The sequence below is a fragment of the Musa acuminata genome, chromosome BXJ3-6 (assembly GCF_036884655.1).
Source record: "Musa acuminata AAA Group cultivar baxijiao chromosome BXJ3-6, Cavendish_Baxijiao_AAA, whole genome shotgun sequence".
Lineage (NCBI taxonomy): Eukaryota > Viridiplantae > Streptophyta > Magnoliopsida > Zingiberales > Musaceae > Musa > Musa acuminata.
The window spans coordinates 13946667-13970952 of NC_088354.1; the positions used below are offsets into that span (position 1 = coordinate 13946667).

The following is a 24286-nucleotide window of genomic DNA, read 5'->3' on the forward strand; positions in this document are numbered from 1 at the left end:
GTTTGCTATGGATCTTACAGGTTTATATTGTGATAAAAGTTACTGAATCAAAATCTTAAAATGTGTAATGTGTAATGTTGATGTTGATTATTTGGAGTTTTAGCTAAAATCTTTGACGGAGGCAGTGTTGTGACATGGGAAGTTAGCATCTTGATCTTGTTTTTGGCTACTTAGCTTCCTTGACACCATAAACTATTTCAACCAAGGATTGTAATTTCGATATCGATATCGGTGTGTCAAGTTTTGTTTGATATGGTATGTATATCGATGTTATGTCAGTACGTATCGATGGTACATTTAAAATCATAGATTTTTTTTTAAATATCTAAAAATAAAAAAAATTAGATTAAGATTTTTAAGTTATAAATAAATATAAATATAGTATAATTTTAAAAAATAATATAAATTAAGAAAGAATAGTATTATATATATATTTTGATTACATTGAATTGATTGAATATTTATCAAATTTTGATTAAATCATTATTAAAATTATTAATTGTAATATTAAAAAATTTAATTAAATTTATTATACTATAAAAATATATGATTTAATCCTTAATATGCATAAAACATAAAGATTTGATCTGTTAAGTATTAAAATTAAAAAAAATATTAAACACATTAATCATAATATTAGAGATCTCAATTACTTCCTAATTAACATTATTCTATTATCAAAAACATATTAAGCAACATATTCTATCATCAAAAATATATTAAGCAACACATTAAGTCATATATCATATAGAATAGGTTTATTCATCTCATAAATTAATAAAAATATAAAAAAAAAGTGTTTTTCCTCTTAATCCTTTTAAATTAGTCTTCTAAATTTGATCGAATTCATAAATCACAGTTTTGATTAGTTTAGGAAAATGAGAATATTGAGAGATAAGTGAAAAAAAGTTTGAGAGAATTTAAGAGATTGAAAGAGTGAAATGAGTTGAAAGAGGGGATAAGAAAGAATTTAAAAATCCTTTTCTAAGTCTCAAACGATCAAATTGATCGTTCGAAATAGGACAATCTTAGTCCGTGATCGATAACGATCGAAATCCGATTGTTATCGATCGATATAGGTTGGTAATGATCAGATTTTGATCGTTACCGCCCGGTATAGATCTTGTATCGCTTGATACGGGGTCAAGTGACCAGTACCATCCAGTGGAGGGCGATCTGTGTACAGATATACTATCGGATTGGTACAACAAACCTTGATTTCAACACTTGTCGAGATGCATACACATGCGTTTATTAAATAAAGGCACTTATCATTGGCTTTGTTATGAAATATTTGATCCGAGAGGAGTATGAAAATAGTTTGTTTGGCATTGATAAAAATTAAGAGAGTTGGATTACATATATTGAACAGTGTGAATTGATATCGATTTTATTTGACTCTAATGTATGTATGTATGTATGTATGTAAACTAGTTTGATTCAGACTCAATTGTTGATATATTACAGACAACTCCGGTGCTTGTTTATAATGTTCCATGTCAGATCTTCGAAAGCTATTGCTTATTGTGCACGGGAATCCATGGATGCATATGCTGCAATAATGCAGCCAAGCTATGATATGAATGTGATAGAAACAAACTATTTTCCCAGTCTTCTTTTCGAGCATCACGGATCAAATAACAAAGCCCAATGTGCAGCTGAATGATAAGTGCCTTGTAATAGATGCTAACTTCCTTTCTTTATTTTGGAAAAAAATCCAAAATAAAGAAAGCTACAGAACACTACTATGATCTAAACAATAAACTAATCTAATAGACAGCAGTAATAATAATAATTATTATTTATAAAAAAATAAAATTGACGACCTTGTAATAAATAAACTATCAAAGTAGATCGACGTTGGTAGATAATTAATTAGATGGAAGTACGTACATAACTGAGACATGATTTTGCAATCTTGTACGTGAATCGAAATGCACACCAAATTAAGATGGACGTACAAAGTTTCAGATCCTTATTGGCTTTCGATCGCAAATGGTATTTTCTGGTCTGGTATAGCTTTTTGTGGAGGTCACAAGTTGACATCCAAAGGACATAGCAACGACCTAAATCATATTCGATTTCATCTAACTCTCTTTCGATGTTGTGGCTTAGTAAAAACGATGCCAAGTTTTATAATCACAAGGCTCATCCTTTCGACTTTATTGTGCAATGAAAATTTGAAACTCAAACACCTGTGGAAATTGGCAATATCTATCTATAAAGACATTTCCAAATATTAGATTGCCTATTTGTAACCCAACAAGATCTCCCCCTTGCTATTATTTACGCAATATCTATCTATAAAGACATTTCAAGGATAAAATAATATATATATATATATATATATATATATATATATATATATATATATATATATATATATATATATATATATATATATATATATATATATAATATCTATTTATAAAGTTCTATCACTTGTTAGATTATATGATCCTATCTTATTAATAAAATATATTATAAATCTAATTTTTCTTGTAAATCGATATTATTATAGTTTTTGGATTCGAAGACGGTACCTTTGTAAATAGATAAAATTCTTTCTAAATGATATCGTCATAAATATGATATATTGTTATTTGATTTGAATCCTAATATTAAAGATTTTTCACGTAATATAATATAGCATATTATAGATTTGATGCTTATACCTCTCAAATTACTTATGGTGCTTGGCTTATAATAATCTGCATATATTAAAAACTAAAAAAGTTTTTGTTTCAAGTGAAGATTCTCTTGCGGGATCGATACAAGACACGGCATCCTCTTTCAAGTTTGTGACATGTGATTCACGTCTCAGTCGACCTTCCATGTCACATCCAAGTCTCACTGTTTAATCGTTAAGAATTGTGGAAATCATAGTAGCTTTTCATTTTCCAAATTAAAGAAAGTATGGTGACGTGCGAAGATTTTGACTACTTGGTTTCCTCAACACCATAAACTTTTTCAACACTTCTTGATATACATGCATTTATCACAAGGCACTTATCATTCAGCTACACTTCTTGATGACCGAAGAAAAGATTATGAAAATAGTTTCATGTTGATAAAAGTCAAGAGAGTTGGATTAGAGCAGTTGAATTGATTTGATGGACACGAGACGAGGATATGTGATGGTTATTATGATCTAAGTGGTATCACGAAAGGATAGAAAGAGAGAAGACGAATCTAATTCTCTTTGTAGATCGATATCATTGTGATTTTCAGATTCGAAGATGATGTCTCTGTAAATCAGATAAAGTTCTTTCCAAATGACATCGAAAGCTACGCATCGTAAATATGATCTATTATTATTTGATTTCGATCTTGACATTAAAATTTTTCTACGTAACATAATATAACATATTATGGTTTGTATGCTTACACCTCTCAGATTACTTATGGTGCTTGGCTTGTAATAATTTGTATATATTAAAACCTAAAAAGGTTTTTGTTTAAGTGAAGATTCTTGGGGGATCAATATAAGATATCACATCCTCTTAAAAGTTTGTGTGCTTAATTGTTTTATTTTATTTTATTTGTTTGACTCTAATGTTTGTATGTATGTTAACTAGTTTGTTTGAGACTCATTGTTGATATATAACGGTGCTTGTTTGAAAGTTCCATGTCAAATCTTTGAAAGCTATTGCTTATTGTGCACGGGAATCCATGGATGCATGCACAATAATGCAGGTAAGCTGATGGCCACCTCCTACCCTCACAAGAACCTGGCCTACACTACCGTGGTGGCCATCGTCCTTGCAACTGCTCCTCGGCCAACGACCTCTCCTCCTCGTTCCCACATCTCACTCGAGTGAGAAGTGCTGCTGTCGTCATCCTTACCGCCACAGCCATCACTGTCTTCCTGCGGCAATAGGAATGATTGCAGATTTTACAGCTTCCATCTGCAGCCGCTTCCCTTTGCCGCAGCAATTTCTCTGCAACTATAACTGCTGCAGATTTTTTTTTTTCTTTTCCTCTATAGTGCATCGCTGCAGCCTCCTCTGCAGTGCATCGCTGTAGCCTCCTCTGCAGTATCGCTGCAGCCTCCTCTGCAGTTCATCATTGCAGCCTTCTTTGCAATGCATCGATCTGCTTTTCTCCTCCTCCCTCCCTCTTATTTCTTTACATCTTTTGTAAAGATCACTTAAACCGCCACAAAATATCTGGGATGTCTTCATTTTCCTCTTCCGATATTCCTGTCCTTATTTTTGCAGGGACTCTGAGCACTTCTCAAAGTCTTATAACCATCAATGCTGCAGCACTCATTCCCTTCAAATTATCTAAAGGCGGCAACTACGCATCTTGACGGGCACAACTCAGTGATGAAAAGTCCTAATCCATATGGCCTAGGAGGCGAGTACAAAGAACTGACAGCAGCACTTCGGGCACGCGACTCACTAATATCATTCGAAGAACTTTATGATAAGTTGAACGACTATGAGTCGTACTTGAAGCGTGATGATAGGTTGCCCGGACCACCTATTACAGCTCAGGTCAATCAAAAATCCAAGAGGAAGAGCAACTAGTATAATAAGCACGTCAACAACGATTTGGCTAAGTTGCCTCCTAGCCCTATGGGGCCCAAACCAAACCACCCTTATCCATATCAAGGTGGTAACTTTCATAATCCTCAGTCGTCGCGTCCTGACTTCACAAGCCACCAACGAGTTGTTTGCCAACTATGTGATAAAGTCAAACACTCCGCGAAAGTCTATCGGTCTCGCCCCAGACTCCCTGCTCCATCATAGTGGCCTCAAGCGAATTTCATGGATTGTGGACTCGGACGCCTCTCATCACATCACCTCTGATTTTTAAAACTTGTCCATCCATAACAACTATGACGGAAATGAAGATATCATCATCGGTGACGGTAAAAGAATTCCTATTACTCATTCTAGTTCCTCAACGCTTAGTTCACTTACCACAACTTTTACACTCGATGATGTTCTGTGTGCACCTAACATTAAAAGAAACCTCATTTCCGTTTCTCAATTCTGTAAACAAAATAATACCTCAATTGAATTCTTTCTTAACTTTTTTCTTGTCAAGGATTTGAGCACGGGGGCATCCTTGGTCTAGGGCCAGAAAAAAGACAACATTTATGAGTGGCCATCCGCTTTGCAAATTACCCTTCCTACTGCTCACTCTTCAGTGGCAGCTCCGGTTGATGTATGGCATCGTCGTCTTAGTCATCCCTCCCCTTTTATCCAGCAAAAATTACTTTCTCGTTATTCTCTTCCTACCTTGAAAATCAATAGCACTATCAATCATTACGATGCTTGTCTTTGCAATAAAAGTCATAAACTGTCTTTTGGGACAACCTCCATTTCTTGCTCTAAACCATTTGAAATCATTTATACCGACGTGTGGGGCCATGCCCCAATTCCTTCTTTTGACAAGTTTCGCTTTTATGTCAATTTTGTAGACTATTTTACTAAGTACATAAGGTTATATCCTCTCCACCATAAGTCTGATGTTTCCATAGTATTTACCAACTTTCGAAAGTTGGTCGAGAATTTTTTTCAATCTTCCATTAAAACAGTTTACTCTGATGGCGGAGACGAATATCAAGCCCTCACATCCTGTCTCTCTGCTTGTGGTATACAACACCTCAAGTCACCCCCACATACTCCCCAATTGGTTGGCTCTACCGAACGCAAACATCGACATATCGTTGAAACTGGTCTCTCCCTTCTACATCAAGCATCCATACCACCACCTTTTTGGTCAGTAGCTTTTTAAACTGTAGTTTATCTCATTAATCGTATGCTCACTCCAGTCTTACAATACCAGTCACCATTTGAAAAATTATTCTACAAGCTTCCAAACCTTCATAAACTCAAAGTTTTTGGCTATTTATGTTATCCATGGCTCTGTCCCTATGCGTCACATAAGCTAACATCATGATCTAAGCCTTGCACTTTTATAGGATACTTTCTTGAACATAATGCTTTTCGATGCTATGAACCCCAAACTAAAAAAGTCTTTATATCACGTTACGTTATTTTTGAGGAGTCTGTCTTTCCTTTTCAAAATAATCCTACCATGCAAGCTACTTCGATAAATATGCATCACTAGAATATCCCTCCGATCTTATCACACGAACCTCCAATGACACCATCCAGTCCTTACCCTCAAGATCCACATACTACTATTACTCCAGTTCAACAGCTTCTCACTCCCTCTATTTCTCCACTCCCTTCCTCACAAGTTTCCCCTATTAATGAAGTAATACCCTCGGCAACATTGCCACTGGCTTTACCTTCTCATAGACCTAGTGACATTGTCGTGCAACATTGCCACTGGCTCGGTCCATGATAGTGACTCACCCTCGGCTATACCACCAATACAATCTACCACTTCTATCCCCCCTAGACATCCAATGACAACACGCTCCAAAAGTGGTATTGTCAAACCACGTCAAGTCATTGACTTACATGCTATAACAAGTTCCTCCACTGAGGCTAGTGAACCCACTACAATCACTCAAGCTCAAAAATCTTCTCACTAGCGTAAAGCCATGTGTGACGAACATGATACTTTCCTCCATAACTCTACATGGACCTTAGTACCATTTCATCACACACAAAATATCATTAGGTGTAAATGAGTCTTTCGAATTAAGCGGAACCCAGATGGATCCGTTGCAAGATATAAAGCACGTTTAGTTGCCAAAGGGTTTCATCAACGACCTGATGTCGACTTCACAGAGACATTTAGTCTCGTTGTTAAACCTACAACAATCCGTCTTATCCTGAGTTTGGCCATCTCAAAGGGCTGGCACATACGACAATTGAATGTTAACAATGTCTTTTTATAGAGGAGACTTACTGAAGATGTCTTTATGTAGCAATCTCTTGGTTTTGTTCATCCTCAATATCCGAGGCATATTTGCAAACTTCATAAATCTATTTATGGACTTCATCAAGCTCCAAGGGCTTGGTATAACGAACTTGGCTCGTTTTTAACCTCAATTGGCTTCATCAATTCTAAGTTTGATACCTCGTTATTCATTTGCCAGCACAATGGAAGCATAATATATCTCTTAGTATATGTGGATGATATTATTGTCACAGGAAATGATCCTTTGAAGACTCAGGCATTTCTAAAGCACTTGGCCGATCGATTCTCCCTCAAAGATCTAGGAACTTTAAGCTACTTTTTGGGAGTGGAAGCAACATTTACACTTTTAGGTCTCTTCCTATCACAAAAAAAATATATTCAAGATTTATTATCAAAGACAAACATGCAGGATGCGAAAGAGGTTACAACTCCTCTCTTTACCAGTGAATCACTTAAATTATGTGATGGAAGTCCTGCTACAGATTCGACTCAATATTGACAAGTCCTTGGCTCCTTACAGTACTTGGCTCTCAACCGTCCAGATATTTCATTTGCCGTCAATAAATTATCGCAATTCATGCATCGACCGTCTACTATGCATTGGTCTGTGGTCAAATGAATTTTGCGGTATCTTAAAGAGACTCTTAATCATGGTATTTTTATTCGCAAAAATACTTCACTCCATCTCCATGCCTTTGCTGATGCTGATTGGGTACGGAACTTTGATGATAGAACATCTACGTCAGGATACATTGTCTTCCTTGGAGCTACTCCAATCAGTTGGAGTTCTAAAAAACAAAAGATGGTTGCACGATCTACAACTGAAGCTGAATATCGTGCCATCGCCACCACCGCTGCTGAACTCAATTGGGTCACAAATCTGCTCAAGGAACTCAATGTCAACTCCACAGTTATTCCTACAATATATTGTAATAATATTGGAGCTATCTACTTATGTGCTAATCTAGTATTCCATTCCCGCATGAAACACATAGCCATTGACTTCCACTTCGTGCGAGATCAAGTTGTCAGACATCAACTCCATGTTTCTCATATACATACAGCTGATCGACTAGCAGAGTCACTCACAAAGCCTCTCGCCAATAAACTTTTTTCATCTCTTCGGTCGAAGATCGGCATTCTTGATGAAGCTCAATCTTGCAGGGGCATGATAAGCAGATAAGATTTCCTCAAGGTAGTTGAGAAAAATCCTCCATACTGAATATGTATAACCTTCCTGTTGACGTGATCGATCACCGGTATCAGTTGTGGTGATCACATCGCCCTTACTGCATTCAGTCAATTGATAGATAAGCAAGTGGCTACCAAATTCAACTCATTCATATCCTTGGGTATGCATCGCACTGATGATGAGTGCGGCTGTTCCACCTACAAGTACTGCGCGCACAAGCTGGCTGGCTTCGGTGAACCCATCGACACATGGATCTCGGACTTGCTGCTCTCCTCCCACTGCTGCCTTTCGCGTTCCTCCTCCTGGTGGCGCTCAGGAGGAGATCCATCTCCGAGTTCCAGCCGAACCATGAACCTCCTCTCCCTCCCAGCCCACGGGGGCTGCCCGTCATTGGCCACATCCACCACCTCGTCGGAAAGCCCACCCACCAGGCGCTGCGTGACCTTGCCGCCCAGCACGGGCCCCTCGTGCTCGTCCGCGTCGGCCAGGTCGACGTGGTGGTCGTCTCCTCCCGCGAGGCCGCCGAAGAGGTCCTGAAGACCCAGGACGCCAACTTCGCCGACCGCCCTGCGCTCGCCGCCGCCAAAGTCATCACCTACGGCTGCGTGGACGTGGCCTTCTCCCCGTACGGGAGCTACTGGAGACACCTGAGGAAGATCTGCGCCACGGAGCTAATCAGCATGAAGCGCGTCAAGTCCTTCGCCTCGGCCAGGGAGGACGCCATCCTCCGCTTGCTGAGGGACGTCTCCATGACGCCCCTGGCAGTCCCCATCAACCTCAGCAACAAGTTCATGACGGTGATCGGCGACATCATTTCTGCGGCAGTGGTTGGCAAGAGATTCGAGCACCAGCAGAACAATCTGCTGCTGCCACTCGTCAAGGAGGCGTTGTTATCACTGTCCAGGTTTAGCTTCGCTGATTCCTTCCCCAAGTTGAAGTTCGTAGATGTTGTCACCGGCACCAGCTTCAGGTTGAATAGGATCCGACGGGAGTTCGAAAAGATCACGGACGGCATATTTAAGCAGCACCAGAGAAAGAAGGCGGGCGGAGCAGGAGACGTGGAGGAAGATTTGGTTGATGTGCTCCTCAGGATTAAAGGCTGTGATCCAGGTCGGAACATCTCCTCTCTCGTAAACTGAAATGTAACATTTATTTAAATTAGTTGAATATAATATATATATATATATATATATATATATATATATATATATATATATATATATATATATATATATATGTTTGAAGAGAGAGTTTTATCATGCCCCCACAAGATTGAGTCTGCTAGTTGATTAGTCATTGAGGTCCCTCTAAGATACCGTAAAATTCGTTTGATTGTAGACCAATGCATAGTAGATGGTCGATGCATGAATTATGATAATTTATTGATTGTAAATGAGATATCTGGACGAGTGAGAGCTAAGTACTATAAGAAACCAAGTACTTATCGATATTAAGTAGAGTTCGTAGTAGGGCTTCCATCATATAATTTGAGTGATTCACTAGTAGAGATGGGAGTTGTAACATTCTTTACATTCCGTATGTTTGTCTTTGATAATAAATCTTGAATATATTTTTCTTGTGATAGGAAGAGACTTGAAGATGTAAATGTTGCTTCCACTCCTGGAATGTAGCTCAGGGTTCTTAGATCTTTCAGGGAGAATCGATCGACTAATTGCTTTAGGAATGCCTAAATCTCCAAAGGATCATTGCCCGTGATGATAATATCATCAACATATATCATAATATATATTGTGCCTCTATTTTGTTGTCGTAAGAATAACGAGGTATCAGACTTGGAGTTAATGAAGCCAGTTGATGTAAAAAATGAGCCAAGTTTAATATATCAAGCTCTTGGAGCTTGAATAATTGTGATGGGTTCACTGGCCTTAGGGGAGGAGTTTGTTATAGCATGTAGGTCAAGGATTTGATGTTGTTTGAAAATATAGCTTTTAGAGCGTGTTGTTATTGATGTCTAGGGGCTATGAAAGTGGTAGATTATGTTGTTGGTATAGTTGGTGGTGAATCATTGACACGGGCCGAGCCAACCTGTGGCACTTCAATGTCACTAGGTCTAGGAGAAGGTAAAGCTAGTGGCGATGTTGCCGAGGGCATTGCTTCATCAATAGGGGAAACTTATGAAAAAGTGTGAGACCAATTTCAACTATATGCCGATGTTTGCATTCGGTAGAGCCAACTAATTAAGGAGTATGTGAGGGTGACTTGAGGTGTTGTATATCACAAGCTGAGAGGCAGGATGTGAGGGCTTGATATTCACCTCCGTCATCAAAGTAAACTATTATATTTGAAGACCGAAAGAAATTCCTGACCAACTTTCTAGAGTTGATAAAGATTATTAAAATTTCAGATTTATCGTGGAAAGGATATAACCATATATACTTAGTGAAATAGCCTACAAAAATAACATAAAATATGAACTTGTCAAAAGAAAGGGTTGGAGTAGGGCCCCAAATATCGGTATAAATAATTTCAAACGGTTTAGAGTAAGATACGAAGGATGTGCCAAAAGGTAGTCTATGAGTTTTATTGCTAATACAAGTATCACAATGAGTTATAATGCTATTAGTTTTAAAGGTAGGAACAAAATAATGAGAAAGTAATTTTTGCTAGATAAAGGACGATGGGTGACCAAGATGACGATGATATACATCAATTAGAGCTGCAACTAAAGAGTGAACGATGGGCTGGGTTATTTGTGAAGCTAATGGTTACTCATAAATGTTATCTTTATTCTAGCGTTGGACTAAGGATGCCTCTGCGCTCGAATCCTTGACAAGAAAAAAGTTATGAAAGAATTCAATTAAGGTATTATTTTGTTTGTAAAATCAAGAAATAGAAATGAGGTTTCGTTTAGTGTGGTGTACACAAAATATAATCAAGTGTAAAGGTTGTGTTAAGTGAATTAAGTGTTGTCGAACCAATATGAATAATGAGAATTCCTTTGCCATCACCGATGATGATATCTTCATTTCTACCATAATTGTTGTGGATAGATAAGTTCTGAAGATCAAAGGCGATGTGATGAGATGAGCGAGAGTCCACAATACAATTAGGTTAGCTTGTAGTCGGAGTAGTCATGAGATTCGCTTGAGACCATCATGTTGGAGTACGAAGTCTGGGTCGAGACTGACAGACTTTTGCAGAGTATTCGACTTTATCATACAATTGGCAAACGACTCTTTGTTGGCTTATGAGGTTAGTACGCCAAGGCTGACAATTATTAAAGTTCCCACCTTGATAGTAATGATTGAGATGTTGATGATGTGGATGAGGGGGGGTTTGTTTGGGATCCATAGGGTCAGGAGGCAGCTTAGCCAGACCTTTGTTGACATGTTTATTGTACTGGTTACTCTTCCTCTTGGATTTTTGACTGACCTGAGATGTGATAGTTGGTCCGGGCAACTTATCATCACTCTTTAAATATGTCTCATAGGCAATCAACTTGTCATAGAGTTCTTCGAATGATATTGGTGAGTTGCATGCCTGAATTATTATTGTCGGTTCCTTGTACTTGTCTCCTAGACCGTTAAGGGTATGTACTAGGACTTCTTTATCACTGAGAGAATGACCTATCAAAACTAAGTCATCGATGAAAACTTTGATATTTTGTAGATAATCGACAATAGTACTTGTTAGTGTAAACACTTTTAAGCCGTGGCCTTGGGGCCGACGCGGCTCGGTTCGGGTCTGGATGACGGGGAATCTCCCGGGGGAGGGGCTCCTCGGGACAGGCGGGACTCGACGGTTTCCTCCGAGAAGGGGCTCTTCGCCTGTGCGCCCGATGAGAGCGCGTCTTCCTCGTACCTGCACACAGGTCGGGTCGGAAGCTCGGCCCGACCCCTCCGACGATCAAGTTAGTGATGTGGAGTGAGGATTTCAGATGAAGAAAGGTTTTTGTGTCGGTCCCCTCCTTTTCCTTTTGGGACTCGGGGGTATTTATAGGTAAGTTTAAGGTTACCTGACGGGCCTACCGACGGGGGCAGGATCGTACCTCTGATGGCGTCTGACATGGCCGCTGGCGTTGCGCGGAGAACCGGACTGCCGCAGGGTATGGACGAACCTCGGTCGTCGTGTTCCTCCGCCTCGGTCAAGCATGCCGGGTCAGACGACGATGGGATCGTTGTCTGAGAGTGGGTGACGTCAGCACACATCGCGTCGGCATTATTGCCCTCTTTTGGGGCAGAGCGTCATCTAGGCGTGGTTGACATCGTGGCACGTCATGTCACCATTATTACCCTTATCACATTCCCCCCCCCCCCCCCCCCCCCGAAAGAAGCTATGCGTCGGTCGTCGAAAAAAAGAGGGGGAGTCCGAGGCATGGCTTCAGCCTCTAATATCACGATAGTCCCAGGCGACATGAGGCCGAGCGGGTCCCAGGCGACATGAGGCCGAGCGGGTCCCGGGCGACGTGGGGCTGCGGAGCGCGACGCAGGCGGGCTGGCCGCGCAGGTGTGGTCTCGGGCAACATGTGGCCGAGGAGCACGATGCAGGCGAGCTGGCCGCGTAGGTGTGGTCTTGGGGGGCATGGTGCCGAGGAGCACGACGCAGGCGGGCAGGCTGCGCAGGTGTGGCCTCGGGCAACATGTGGCCGAGGAGCACGACGCAGGCGGGCTGGCCACGCAGGTGTGGTCTCGGGGGGCATGGAGCCGAGGAGCACGACGCAGGCGTGGCCTCGGGCAACATGTGGCCGAGGAGCACGACGCAGGCGGGCTGGCCGCGTAGGTGTGGTCTCGGGGGGCATGGAACCGAGGAGCACGACACAGGCGTGGCCTCGGGCAACATGTGGCCGTGGAGCACGACGCAGACGGGCAGGCCGCGTAGGCGTGGCCTCGGGCAACATGTGGCCGAGGAGCACGACGCAGGCTGGCTGGCCGCGCAGGTGTGGTCTCGGGGGGCATGGAGCCGAGGAGCATGATGCACGCGGGCTGGCCGCGCAGGCGCTTTGATTGGATCCTTCACGCTGTGATGTGGGAGGCGCGGGTGGCCAGGTAGCCTTTGGTCTCCCTGGGAGTCCAGGGGACGAGTCCTTTTCGCGAATCGCTAGTTTTCTAGAAGACCGGCGCTCCATGCCTGTCTTTTGCCACGCGTAGTGCGCCTGTTGGCTATCCTGTCAAGCCGCATTTATGGTGGAATGACGTTTTGGTCATTCCGATGCAACACGCCTCTGGAGGGGAAGGGTCGCTGCTTTCGGCGGGATCCTGTTTATAAGTAACGTGGGGCTAGCCCCCTGAGGGTCTTCCCATCTGTTTTTACTCTACTGCTTCAGACTCCACTGTTTCGTTTGCGTCGATCGTTCTTCTCCTCTCACTAAAGGTCAGTAAGGATGGTGTCTTCTTCCTCCTCCTCTTCGTCCTCTTCTTCGGCTAAAGTCGGGAAAACGGTGATTGTGTCGAATCCTAATTCGTCACCTGACGAAAAAGCGGCTCGGGCCCTTGAGGCCCTGATGTGGCCACACGACCTCGACTCAACTGTGAGCGAGTCATTGCTCAGTCGCCTCTGGGATCTCTACGGCATCCTAGAGGAGTTTGTTCTCCTTGCTCCCGAGCCCGGCCAACGGGCGTACGATCCAATTCCCAGGGGTTTTGCCCTCACCATTGATGCTTTCGAGGCCGGGTTACGCCTCCCCCTGCACCCCCTCATAACCTCCTGCATTTCGTGGTGGCGCATCTCTCTGTCTCAGATGGCGCCCAACTCTTGGCGCTATCTCGTGGCGTTCCTGGGGAAGTGCCATTATTCCAATATCACCCCAACCCGGTCCCTCTTCCTTTCTTGCTTTCGTCTTTCCAAGGGGTCGGGGGGCTACTATCTGTCCGCCCGAGAGGGCTTACGAGTTAGCGGGGCTCCTTCCGAGAGGCGGAGGAACACGACGGAACGGGCGTAGGCCTTCCTCCCAGACATACTGGTTCCCCCGGCCGTCGGTCCTCCCATGATGACATCGATGTGGAGCTCTACGGGGCCCTCCGGGCGGGGTGAGGGTTCCTTGCTCCGCCGGACGTAGCGGTTGAAGTGACCCCCGCGGACAAGTTCTTCGATCTGCTGTTTCAGTTGGCGACAGTCTTCGGTGTCATGTCCGCTTTGCCTGTGAAAGCGACAGTGTTTGGACTGGTCGGCGAGCTCTTGCGGGTTCCTCATCGGGACGGGGGCCTTGAGTAACCCTTTCTCCCTTATCTGGAGAAATATCTCCGTCCGGGACGCACCCAGAGGGGGCAGAGGAGGCGCCAAAGTGGGCAGATCGAATCGGTTCGGCCTGCGCCTAGTCGCGGCGGGCTGTTGCCTGCGAGCCGGTTCTGGCCTGACCCTCGGGGGCCTTTCCCGCTTTTCGACCATCCAAGCCTCAGCCGCGATGAACTGGTTCGCCCGTTGAAGTATCTCAGGAACCGTGGTGGGGGGTCTCTCCACGAGGGACCAGAAGAACCGGGAAGGACGTAATCCTGCCATGAACGCCTGCATCAAGAGAGAGGGATGAGCGTCAGCTAACCCCCGGATCTGTGTTACAAAGCGGTTCACGAAGTGTGAGAGGGACTCGTCCTCCCTCTGATGTAGTCCGAGAAGTAGGGCGATGGATGGTTTCGGCCGTGCGCTGGCCAGGAAGTTGAGCTCGAAGCCTCTAGCGAGCTGGTCGAACAAGGTAATCGTTCCAGTCCTCAAGCCGTTGTACCACATGCGGGCGTGTCCTCTCAGGGTTGTGGGGAATGCCCTGCACATCAGAGTGTCAGAGGTTCCATATAGGGCCATTTGGGTGCGGAAGGCCGCTACATGGTCAGTTGGGTCGGTGGAGCCATCATATGCGTCCAAAGAGGGGAGGCGAAAGTTCTGCGGGACCGCCTGATCCCATATTTCAGGGACGAATGGGGATCCCGGATGTGCATCCTCCCCCAGCTCTCCTTTTGACCTGCGGATCTCCTTCTGCACCTCGTCAAGCCGCTGACAAATGAGGCGCAGTTGGGCTCGCAAGGAGTTCGTCGAGGCCGAAGAGAGGGCCTCCGGTCCCGCGTGGCCCCCATGGTCCTCCGTCGCTCGATCCCCGAGCGGAGACGACGGGACCCGAGGCGAAGCGGGAAGCTCCAAGGGCGGGGCATGAACTTGGCCGGGCGTTTCTTGTTGCCGAACTGGTCGAGCGGCCGGCGGGTGCAACGTTGGGGCGACGAGCGGAATGATGGACTGCACCATACCGGTCAGAGTTTGGACTTGATGGGTGAGGTCGAGGAAGGTTTCGGTCGAAACGAGAGAAGGTTCGGCAGAGGGGGCGTTGGGCGGCGACAAGCCCGGGTCGTTGAATATCCGCTAGTAACGCTCCAAAGTTGCGATGGGGTGTTCGTTGCGAAGACCCGCTTGCGGGGAAGGTTCTTCCGGAGCCGCGGCCGGGTGCGACCCCTCGGCCGCGGGTCCGATTGAGCCGGTCGGGTGATACCTCGACATCTTTCAGGCCCTCCTTCTAGCGCCAAAATGTTAGTGTAAACACTTTTAAGCCGTGGCCTCGGGGCCGACGCGGCTCGGTTCGGGTCTGGATGACGAGGAATCTCCCGGGGGAGGGGCTCCTCAGGACAGGCGGGACTCGACGGTTTCCTCCGAGAAGGGGCTCTTCGCCTGTGCGCCCGATGAGAGCGCGTCTTCCTCGTACCTGCACACAGGTCGGGTCGGAAGCTCGGCCCGACCCCTCCGACGATCAAGTTAGTGATGTGGACTGAGGATTTTAGATGAATAAAGGTTTTTGTGTCGGTCCCCTCCTTTTCCTTTTGGGACTCGGGGGTCTTTATAGGTAAGTTTAAGGTTACCTGACGGGCCTGCCGACGGGGGTAGGATCGTACCTCTGATGGCGTCTGACATGGCAATTGGCGTTACGCGGAGAACCGGACTGCCGCAGGGTATGGGTGAACCTTGGTCGTCGTGTTCCTCCGCCTCGGTCAAGCATGCCGGGTCAGACGACGATGGGATCGTTGTTTGAGAGTGGGTGATGTCAGCGCACATCGCATCGACATTATTGCCCTCTTTTGGGACAGAGCGTCATCTAGGCGTGGCTGACATCGTGGCATGTCATGTCGCCATTATTACCCTTATCAGTACTTTCCTCTTGTTTCATTTTCATTATATTGGATAAAAATCCGAGCCTGTGAGTACGCGAGCGATTTGCTAAGGTGGTTTGTAACTTGTATCATGCTTCTACAACAATCATACATGAAGATATCAATAGGGCGATGAACCCAGTGATTGAGGCTTGAATAGCTTGGAGGATGAGACAATCTTGATGTAACCATAGTTTGTGGGCTTGTTGGAATGAGTTCTTTTGGGATATTGATCATTGTTGGTGGATATAAGAGAGAGGCGTCGATGTAGCCTAGTAGATCATATCCAAATAGGAGATTAGAAAGTTGTGCATGCTAGGATGCTTAATTTGAAGGGGATGAGTATTGCAGCATTGATGGTGATAAGGCCTATATGTTGAGAAGTGCTATAGTTCCTTACGAGGATAATAATTGGAGCGTCAGAGGTAGACAATGAAGACATTTAGAGGATATGTATACGAGGGAGCAAGTTGGGAGTTGTCAATTGTAGAAGGGTAGAAGATGGCTGCGACAAGGTGCAGTGCTTCTTCTAGAGGCACGGTTGCTGCAACGAGCAAGGCAAAGTTGCTGCAGTTATACAGATCTTGTGGCGGAAGATCTGAGCGATAAAGAACTTGTTGTCACATCAGATCCACCAAGAAGTTGGTCATTGGAAGCTCTCTTGTTGTTACTATGAGAGTTCTCAGATCGTCAAATCTGGGATGGAGACAGTGTTGTCGAAGAGGGTGGCAGCATTGGGAAAGGTGGGAAGGGGCGCTAGGGGCAAGCAGAGTGCCCTGCGCTCTTCTGCTGGAGGGGAGAAACTCGAGGACTTTGGAGGTGTCACGGGATGGGGCTAGTCATGTTCGTTGCAATCGTTGCCTCCGGGATGTCATCTGATGGCTTCATCGTAGGTGGCAGAGCTGTGGCTTGAGAGGTTGGAAAGCGAGGACGCGACACCGGAGAGGAGCGGTAGTGGTGAGGTGGCCAACGTTGTGCTCTCGCGAAGAAGGCATATCAGCCACTTGGTGGATTCTGCGGTGTGGATCTACAATCGAACCTGGTTGAGGAGTTGTCGGTGGCGCTGCACCTAAGCCTGACGGTGGATTCAACAACGGCTCTAGTGATGCGTTCGGCGATAGTGATGAACATACGCGGGCTGCAGATCTCTACCGGAATTCTTCAGCTAGAGGAAGGAGCAACGGTTAGTGATAGAAGTAGGGGTTGCAGATCTCTACCGGAATTCTTCAGCTAGAGGAGGATCAATCACTTGTTGTCAACCGGAATTCTTCAGCTAGAGGAGGATCAATCACTTGTTGTCACCAAAGAGATGTCGTTGGACAATGAGAAAGGAAGATAAATCTTACTCTAAGACAATAGATGCTATGATATTATGATAAACTGAAATGTAATGATAAAGCACACACATTTGAATTAGTTAAATATAATATCTATTCATAAGTGTTAGAAGAGAGGATTTCTCTCAATTGATTAACGAGATTTCCTCGTACGATTGGGGAAAAAATAAACCACGTAATATCGACTTTGAAATTGAGATCTCGATTTTGAAATCGATAATTTTTATTTCTAATTTTTAAAAATCAAAATAGAAACCGAACCACATAACTGAAACCAATTCAGATTTCAACCATCGATTTTTTTATTTTTTAATTAAAAATAATTTAAAATAAGAAAAATATAATTTAAAATAAAAATCGAAACTACCAATCAATTCGATTATGATTTGGTTTGGAATTGAGGAATCATCGAATCAATTTGATTTTTATTCTAATCTGATTTGAGCCTTGAGTCGATTGTGGTTAGGACTGTTGCGACTCGATCTCCTCATCTTTTCTTCCTCTCCTTGTCAGGATATATTCGTGGGAGGGATTGACACCTCGTCGACGACGCTGGAATGGGCGATGTCGGAGTTGATGAGGAACCCCGAGACGATGAAGAGAGCACAGGAGGAAGTGAGAGAAGCCATGAGAGGCAAGGGTAAAGTGGAGGAACGTGATGCGGAGGGGCTCAGCTACTTGAAGCTAGTAATCAAGGAGACACTGAGACTGCATTCGCCAGCGCCCTTGCTGATCCCGAGAGTAGGCAGGGAGACGTCGCAGGTGCTGGGATTCAAGATACCGGCAGGAAGCAGGGTCGTCGTCAATGCCTGGGCACTGGGGAGGGACCCAACATACTGGGGCGACGACGCCGAGTGCTTCCGGCCTGAGAGGTTCCAAGGAAGTCCTGTCGACTTCAAGGGGGCCAACTTCGAGTACATACCCTTCGGAGCTGGGAGGAGGATGTGCCCCGGCGTGCAGTTTGCGTTGGCGGCCGTCGAGCTGCTGCTGGCTGATCTTCTCTTCTACTTCGACTGGGAACTTCCCCATGCCATGAAGCCAGGAGATCTGGACATGACAGAGAATATGGGGGGAACTGCATCTCGGAAATCAGAGCTGTTCTTGCTTGCTGCTCCTCGCATCCCTCTCCCCGACGTCGATATAAGCTGGTCTTGATCTAAGCAGTGCGTCGGTCCAAGGGAAATACCAGTTGAGCGAAGGTGGAGTCTCTCCTCTCTCTCATCATATCGGCAATTCATATCCTCTATCATGATCATAAGAATTTTAACGAAATGAATGGGAAACATGGGAAAAGATTGTACCATAGTAGCTGTGTTTCAGCATGATCTTTTCTTCTTTTCATCTATGGAAGTCATGATGACATGCAACTCTGGACAGAAAGTCAACCCGCGACCATGACCAACTTTTATCACCGGTGGAGGTTCATTCTCCGGCAGAATTAGCTTGCTCGTCGTTACTGTAAGAATTAGGAGGTAGTATGAAGGTAAGGAAGCAGATACTTTAGATGCTGAAAACCAATGCACAGGGATAGTAATGAACACCATCATTCATCCTCTTAACATTTGAGTCATGGGATCCCCAGCCAGTAATGAAGCAACCACATAAAGACTATTATCTATATATAGTCATACTCAGAAGCCAAGAAAGGAAACAGACAACCAGAACACTCGTTCGAGTTCTAAATTCTAAAGATCTTACATTGGTGTAGCAATGTTGTGTGGCGATGCTAAAGTTGCTCCACCGGCACGGGAAGTTTGAAAGGTGCAACCACAGTGAACAGAAGTGAGGCTGAGGCAGCCGCTGATGATGAGTGAGTGCCTTCCGGGGCAGGTATGAAGCCCTGGGAATGAGTCACAAACAGCTTGGACTGCCGGAGGTGTCAAGGCCGTGCACTGGCTGATGTTCAGGTTAACTAGTCCTTCTTGGTCATGGCTGCTGTTCTGCCACATCCGAGTGTCGTTCCTTGCACGGCTGTTTGCGAGCGAGTACATGGCCCGATCAGTGATGTTTTGGCAGTAATACAAGCCGAGAGATCTCAGATGCGGACAGCCATTTGCCAATGCAATCACACTTTTATCTGCAATGAAGCAAGCAAATCATTAACACTAGATGCTGGAGTATGAACTGACTCGCCGCTAAAAGATGATGTGTAGTGATCACAGCAACTAGAGGAGGCAGCAATATCCATGCAACACAATCTACTATCATCTGTCAAAACCCAAAGACAATAAATACCATCTCAATGAAAAATCCATGAGCAACTCCAAATTTACCTCTCTGCAGAGAAGTAGCAATGTAAAGCAGAACCATCACTATGTTAATAATATGTTCAGGCATTCAAAACACCTTAAAAGGGAAAGACAAAATTGTACTTCTATTCAAAACACCATAAAACTAAACATATGTTTACCACATATAGTTAGAACTCAGTATACACTGAGAAAAAAGCCAAATAGTAGCTTTTGTATAGGCATGAGTGGCTTTCACAGCTTGTTGGTTTGTTTTACTCTTACCAGTTTTCTTCCATTCGGCATTTATTTGAAAAAAACTGCTGAAATTACAGGGATTAAATAAGCGTTTATCATCTCATTTACACAAACATAAGATCACAAGATAGGAGAGATGAACTAGGCTCTATCCAACTTCATAAAATTATGCCATGTTTGGGTGAAAAAATGCTTGCCAAGAAGAACCATAAAACATAAAAAACGACTAATAATCTATTTCAAATAACCATCAAGGGCCTTTAACCCAAAATCGATGATACCTGATAAGTGTAAAATTAACGCTCCGGCAATAGACGTACAAAATGTTCTTAAAAAAATTGAATGTATGTAACTCATTAGGCTTAGGTCATTCACCAACTCACCAACAGATATGATAAATTCAAACTATTAGAATTTTCTAATGTACATGATATGCAAATGAAATGATAGAGCTAGCTCAAGTACATCAAATACTTGAAGGAAAGATTGCTTGTATATTATCACATTGTATTTGACAGGAGTTGTTCCAAGATGCATTCTTCTAGGTTACTCTGATTTCTAATCATGTGTTGTTCATATATGTTATGTTGGGATTTATCCTAAGCTTGTAATGGTGTACCTTGTATAACACACTGCAAGATTGATGCACGTAACTAGACCAACATTAATGCATGAAACTTAAAGGGAAACAGGTTCAAGGACAAGGAACATCAGCAGGTTCCTAGGTCCTATTTAAGCAAAGTAGACAAAATAAAACAACCCAAGTATGTCACTAATCTAAACTAGATATGAAGGTTTGAATGTAAAGCTATTACATCGTTCATGGAATAGGATGAAATAAGACTATTTAAGTTTGATATCCCTTTCTTGGTAATGATATTTGCACATGACTCTTCAAGGAGATTACCTGTTATATGAACACAGCCACACAAGTCCAACGCCCTGAGATCAGGGCAACCTACTGCCAAATTGGTAACTCCTTCATCACTGATGTCTTCACACCAGCCCAAATTCAAATACTGCAATTTAGGGCAATTAAATGAAATAGCCTGCAATATACCCATCAGATCTAAGGAGATGTTGCAAAAGGATAAAGCACCAATGGGACCAAATTACCAAACAAAACCATACCTGTAGAGCTCTGTCTGATGCAGCTGCCGAACATCCACAAAGGTTCAAGTTTTTCAGGTTTTTGCAGCAACTACTCAGGTATACAAGAGCATAATCACTGAAGGCTTCACAGCCACTGATGTTTAGTTTTGTTAGGTGGGGACATCCATCGGCCAAAGCATACAAAGAGCGGTCACTCAGTTTCAGGCCTTTGCTAAGGTCTAGATCCCTCAAATCATGGCAGTACCTAGCAACAATCTCCACAGCATCATCCTCAAGCTGAGGTCGATAATTTTGTCGAAGTGTCAACACCTGCAGCTTCACAAACTTAGGGGCAAGCGATTTCACAAGACTGTTCATGTTGTACTTGCACCTACATCCAACAAGACACATCTCTGATTATCAAGTCTTATTTTCATCACTAAAAAATCCAACACACACAATAAGGATGGGATTAAGAAACTTAAAAAGAGAAATACAACATAATAAAAGTTCCAAAAGATGCAAATGATTTAAGAAAACTCAAATTGATTGGTCATCCGTTGCAGGTCAATCTGGGAATCGATCATAATATCTTGCTAGTAGCTATCCTCATTTACAGAACAATCCTGGCTCTTATGTAGAGTTGGAAAGTGAGCCTGCCATAGCACCGATAACAGCGTAACATGTACTGCTGAAAAATCTATATATATTAATTTAGAATTATCAAAGAAAGTTAATCAGCTTTTGCTTCGCGATTTAGATTGATACATACAGCTATGTTTTCAGGCTTCAACATAACTTATGACATTCAAATATGAGGATGGTAACATTGTATACTCCATAAATTTCCATAACCATCTTTTCAGGTTTAACAATATGTCCTGCAGAAGCTGATTCTGAGACAACAAAGGTTCAGATATAGGAACAATGACTTTCTGCAGAAGCTTTCTTCTGGAGAGTTCTTGCAGTCCCTAGTTGGAGAGTTCTTGAATGAAATACCCATATTTCCTTCTAGTTCTAATATCTAGCCTCTTACAGAACTAACATCACCACATAAAGAAAATATACTATATTCATAATGCTGACCAAGTTCCTATATTCATGATCTTGAGCGAGGAACGTCACAAAAGAAATACACAGATAAACTATCAGCCGGTCCATTGGATCCCTCTTGAACTGCTGCTTCGAATAGTCAATTATATGTGTCCTATTATCTCTGAAGATTGATGCTTTATGTAAACAAGTCTCAGTCTTCGACATGCACCCAAATGGTGCACACATGGATCCCTTTCAATGTTTGGACTTGCCATGTGGATGCCACATAGACAACAGAATTCAATTAACTTGCAGGCCAGAATATTGTCAGCCAGAAACATCACCATAGAAAAGAAAGACGACTGATAAGTTATATGCTTACAAACAGGGAAATGATAAAAAGTGACAGGAGACAGCATTTGCAGCAAGGTTATTTCAGCCGGTAAGCCCCTCATCAGATGCTGGAAATTATCTTCGGGTATAAATCAATCAGCAAAATAAATCAACCTCAAAACAAGATTGATAAGGAAATTTAGAAGGATGGTCCACTAAATGATAGCTTTCAACAGGCGAATACAAAAAACACATCAACATAGTGTACCCACTCCTATGTAGCATATATAGCAGGATACAATAGGTCAAAGAATTTAGTAGGATAAGAAATTCTTGCTAGACATTTCAGAAATTGTCAGAAATGGTGATTGTAACCAAGAAGAGAAGATGGGGGAAATAACTCATCTACTCTCATACATTATCACGTAACCTCCCAATATGAACGAATTGGTCAAGCATCAACTGCCAGTCAATGAAGCCACGACTCATTCTTAAAAATGCCATTACTTCCTACTGGATCAAAAAATAAAGCAAACGTCTGGAGGATGAACAATTAAAAGCGTCCAATAGAGTTACAAGCAGCAGTTTGTAGAGGGATAACAGAAGCAGAAAACAGGAAAGCATACCATGATAGAGAAATACTAGTAATTCCCAACCGCAGTGCATCTCTCCAGCTGGTACAAACATCTGAAGCCACAATCACAGTCCGGTCGTCCACTGGAGACAGGACTCGCAGCAAAAGTTCCATAGGGAGGTCCTTCCAACCTGTCATGACATCCCCTGCCCCCTCCATCTTCCCTCCACCACCAGACACAATGAGGCGCTTAAACCAAATGTCCAAATCTCCCGACTCTGAACTCCTACCAAGCATTATTCAACAGAACACCTGCATCATAGCAAGTTTAAGCATAAAAAGTAAACAATAAAATTGCATCAAATTATCTTTTTTTTTCTTTCCTTCTGTTGGAGGCAAAGACGCAAGGCCAAATAAAATATCATACTGAGAAGAAAAGAATCAACGAAGTAACAGTGACGCACAGACTGAAGCTAAAATCCTCAGTTCCTTTCTTCCAAGAAATTAAAGAACAACCTTTACGCTAAGAAAGATAACATCTCAACTGTTAGCAACAAAATAAGCGATAACGGACACTCGCAGAAGGAACATTTAAACGTATATCAAAGATGACCTACACAAACATCATAACCCACAAACCGATGCTTCAAGAAATCCACAGAAAAGACTGGCGAAGACGGAAACTTTCGGAAACCCTAATCAAGAAACAACGAAGCATCGGACAGCTGGCTCTATAAACCTCATTAAGTTCGAAACTGTTCATCGGAATAAGGCGAACCGAGTTTTGCCCGGAAGGAAAACTGACGAGCAAGGGAAACAGAGTACCAAAACCTCGATCGCAAAACTCCTCCTCGTCTTCAAAGGGAACGACCGAAAAATTCGAACTTGGAAGTGGATCAACGAGGGTTACACGAATTCTCAAGAAAGAAAAGAAAAGAAAAGAAACAGGAATCGGAGAGACGATCACCTGGTGAAAGAATCGGATGCTGAAGTAATCCGAAAGGAGGGGATCGAACCGAAGCCGGAAGCGAGACGAGGGATCGAAGCCGATGCCCTGAGCGTCGGAGCTCCCGCAATGGTTCATTTATAGCCAGGTCCCGGGTCACGCGAGGAGGGGGGGGAGAAGCGGCGGTGGGCCGCGGAAGGACACGTGTCTGCCGAGCTCATTTCTGGCGCCTCCTCGTGGGACCCATGCCGCCGAGCGCGACGCGGTGACGAGACTCGGTTGATTCGAGGATTCGTGAGAGAAAAGTGTGGGCGACGGGAGGGGTGAAAGGAACCACAAAAAGACGACGTTTTGTTGGGTA

General features: G+C 43.6%; 2 protein-coding genes across 4 annotated transcripts; one reads left to right on the plus strand and one right to left on the minus strand.

Annotated features, from left to right (window-relative positions):
- Positions 1-8272: 8272 nt before the first annotated feature.
- On the plus strand, positions 8273-18614 carry LOC135641355 (alpha-humulene 10-hydroxylase-like). Its single transcript, XM_065156714.1, has 4 exons — positions 8273-9177; positions 16809-16941; positions 17174-17305; positions 17926-18614. The coding sequence occupies exons 1-4, from the start codon at positions 8290-8292 to the stop codon at positions 18612-18614; spliced, it is 1842 nt and encodes a 613-aa protein (XP_065012786.1). The 5' UTR covers positions 8273-8289.
- On the minus strand, positions 17857-24088 carry LOC135640430 (F-box protein SKP2A-like). Of its 3 annotated transcripts, XR_010497320.1 has the most exons (7): positions 23947-24088; positions 23032-23291; positions 21077-21428; positions 20853-20994; positions 19158-19536; positions 18761-18915; positions 17857-18674 (listed from the first exon to the last, which is right to left on the minus strand). XR_010497320.1 is itself a non-coding variant. In XM_065154846.1 (6 exons), the coding sequence occupies exons 2-6, from the start codon at positions 23274-23276 to the stop codon at positions 18882-18884; spliced, it is 1122 nt and encodes a 373-aa protein (XP_065010918.1). In that variant the 5' UTR covers positions 23277-23291; positions 23947-24088; the 3' UTR covers positions 17857-18881. The 3 variants fall into 3 exon arrangements, 2 of the variants coding, with proteins under 2 accessions (XP_065010918.1, XP_065010917.1); XM_065154846.1 differs by having other exon boundaries at positions 17857-18915; positions 20853-20964; XM_065154845.1 differs by having other exon boundaries at positions 17857-18915.
- Between the last annotated feature and the right edge of the window lie 198 nt (positions 24089-24286).

Excerpts from the sequence above, each read along its gene's own strand:
- LOC135641355 (XM_065156714.1), top strand. The coding sequence starts at position 8,290 with ATGGATCTCGGACTTGCTGCTCTCCTCCCACTGCTGCCTTTCGCGTTC. Across the intron at positions 9,178-16,808 it reads ACATCTCCTCTCTCGTAAAC|ATCGTCAAATCTGGGATGGA; the intron begins TGAAATGTAACA and ends GAGAGTTCTCAG. Across the intron at positions 17,306-17,925 it reads AGCTAGAGGAAGGAGCAACG|GACTGTTGCGACTCGATCTC; the intron begins GTTAGTGATAGA and ends GATTGTGGTTAG.
- LOC135640430 (XM_065154845.1), bottom strand. The coding sequence starts at position 23,276 with ATGCTTGGTAGGAGTTCAGAGTCGGGAGATTTGGACATTTGGTTTAAG. Across the intron at positions 21,429-23,031 it reads ACTAGTATTTCTCTATCATG|GTGCAAGTACAACATGAACA; the intron begins GTATGCTTTCCT and ends TGTTGGATGTAG. Across the intron at positions 19,537-20,852 it reads TGGCTGTGTTCATATAACAG|ATAAAAGTGTGATTGCATTG; the intron begins GTAATCTCCTTG and ends GCTTCATTGCAG.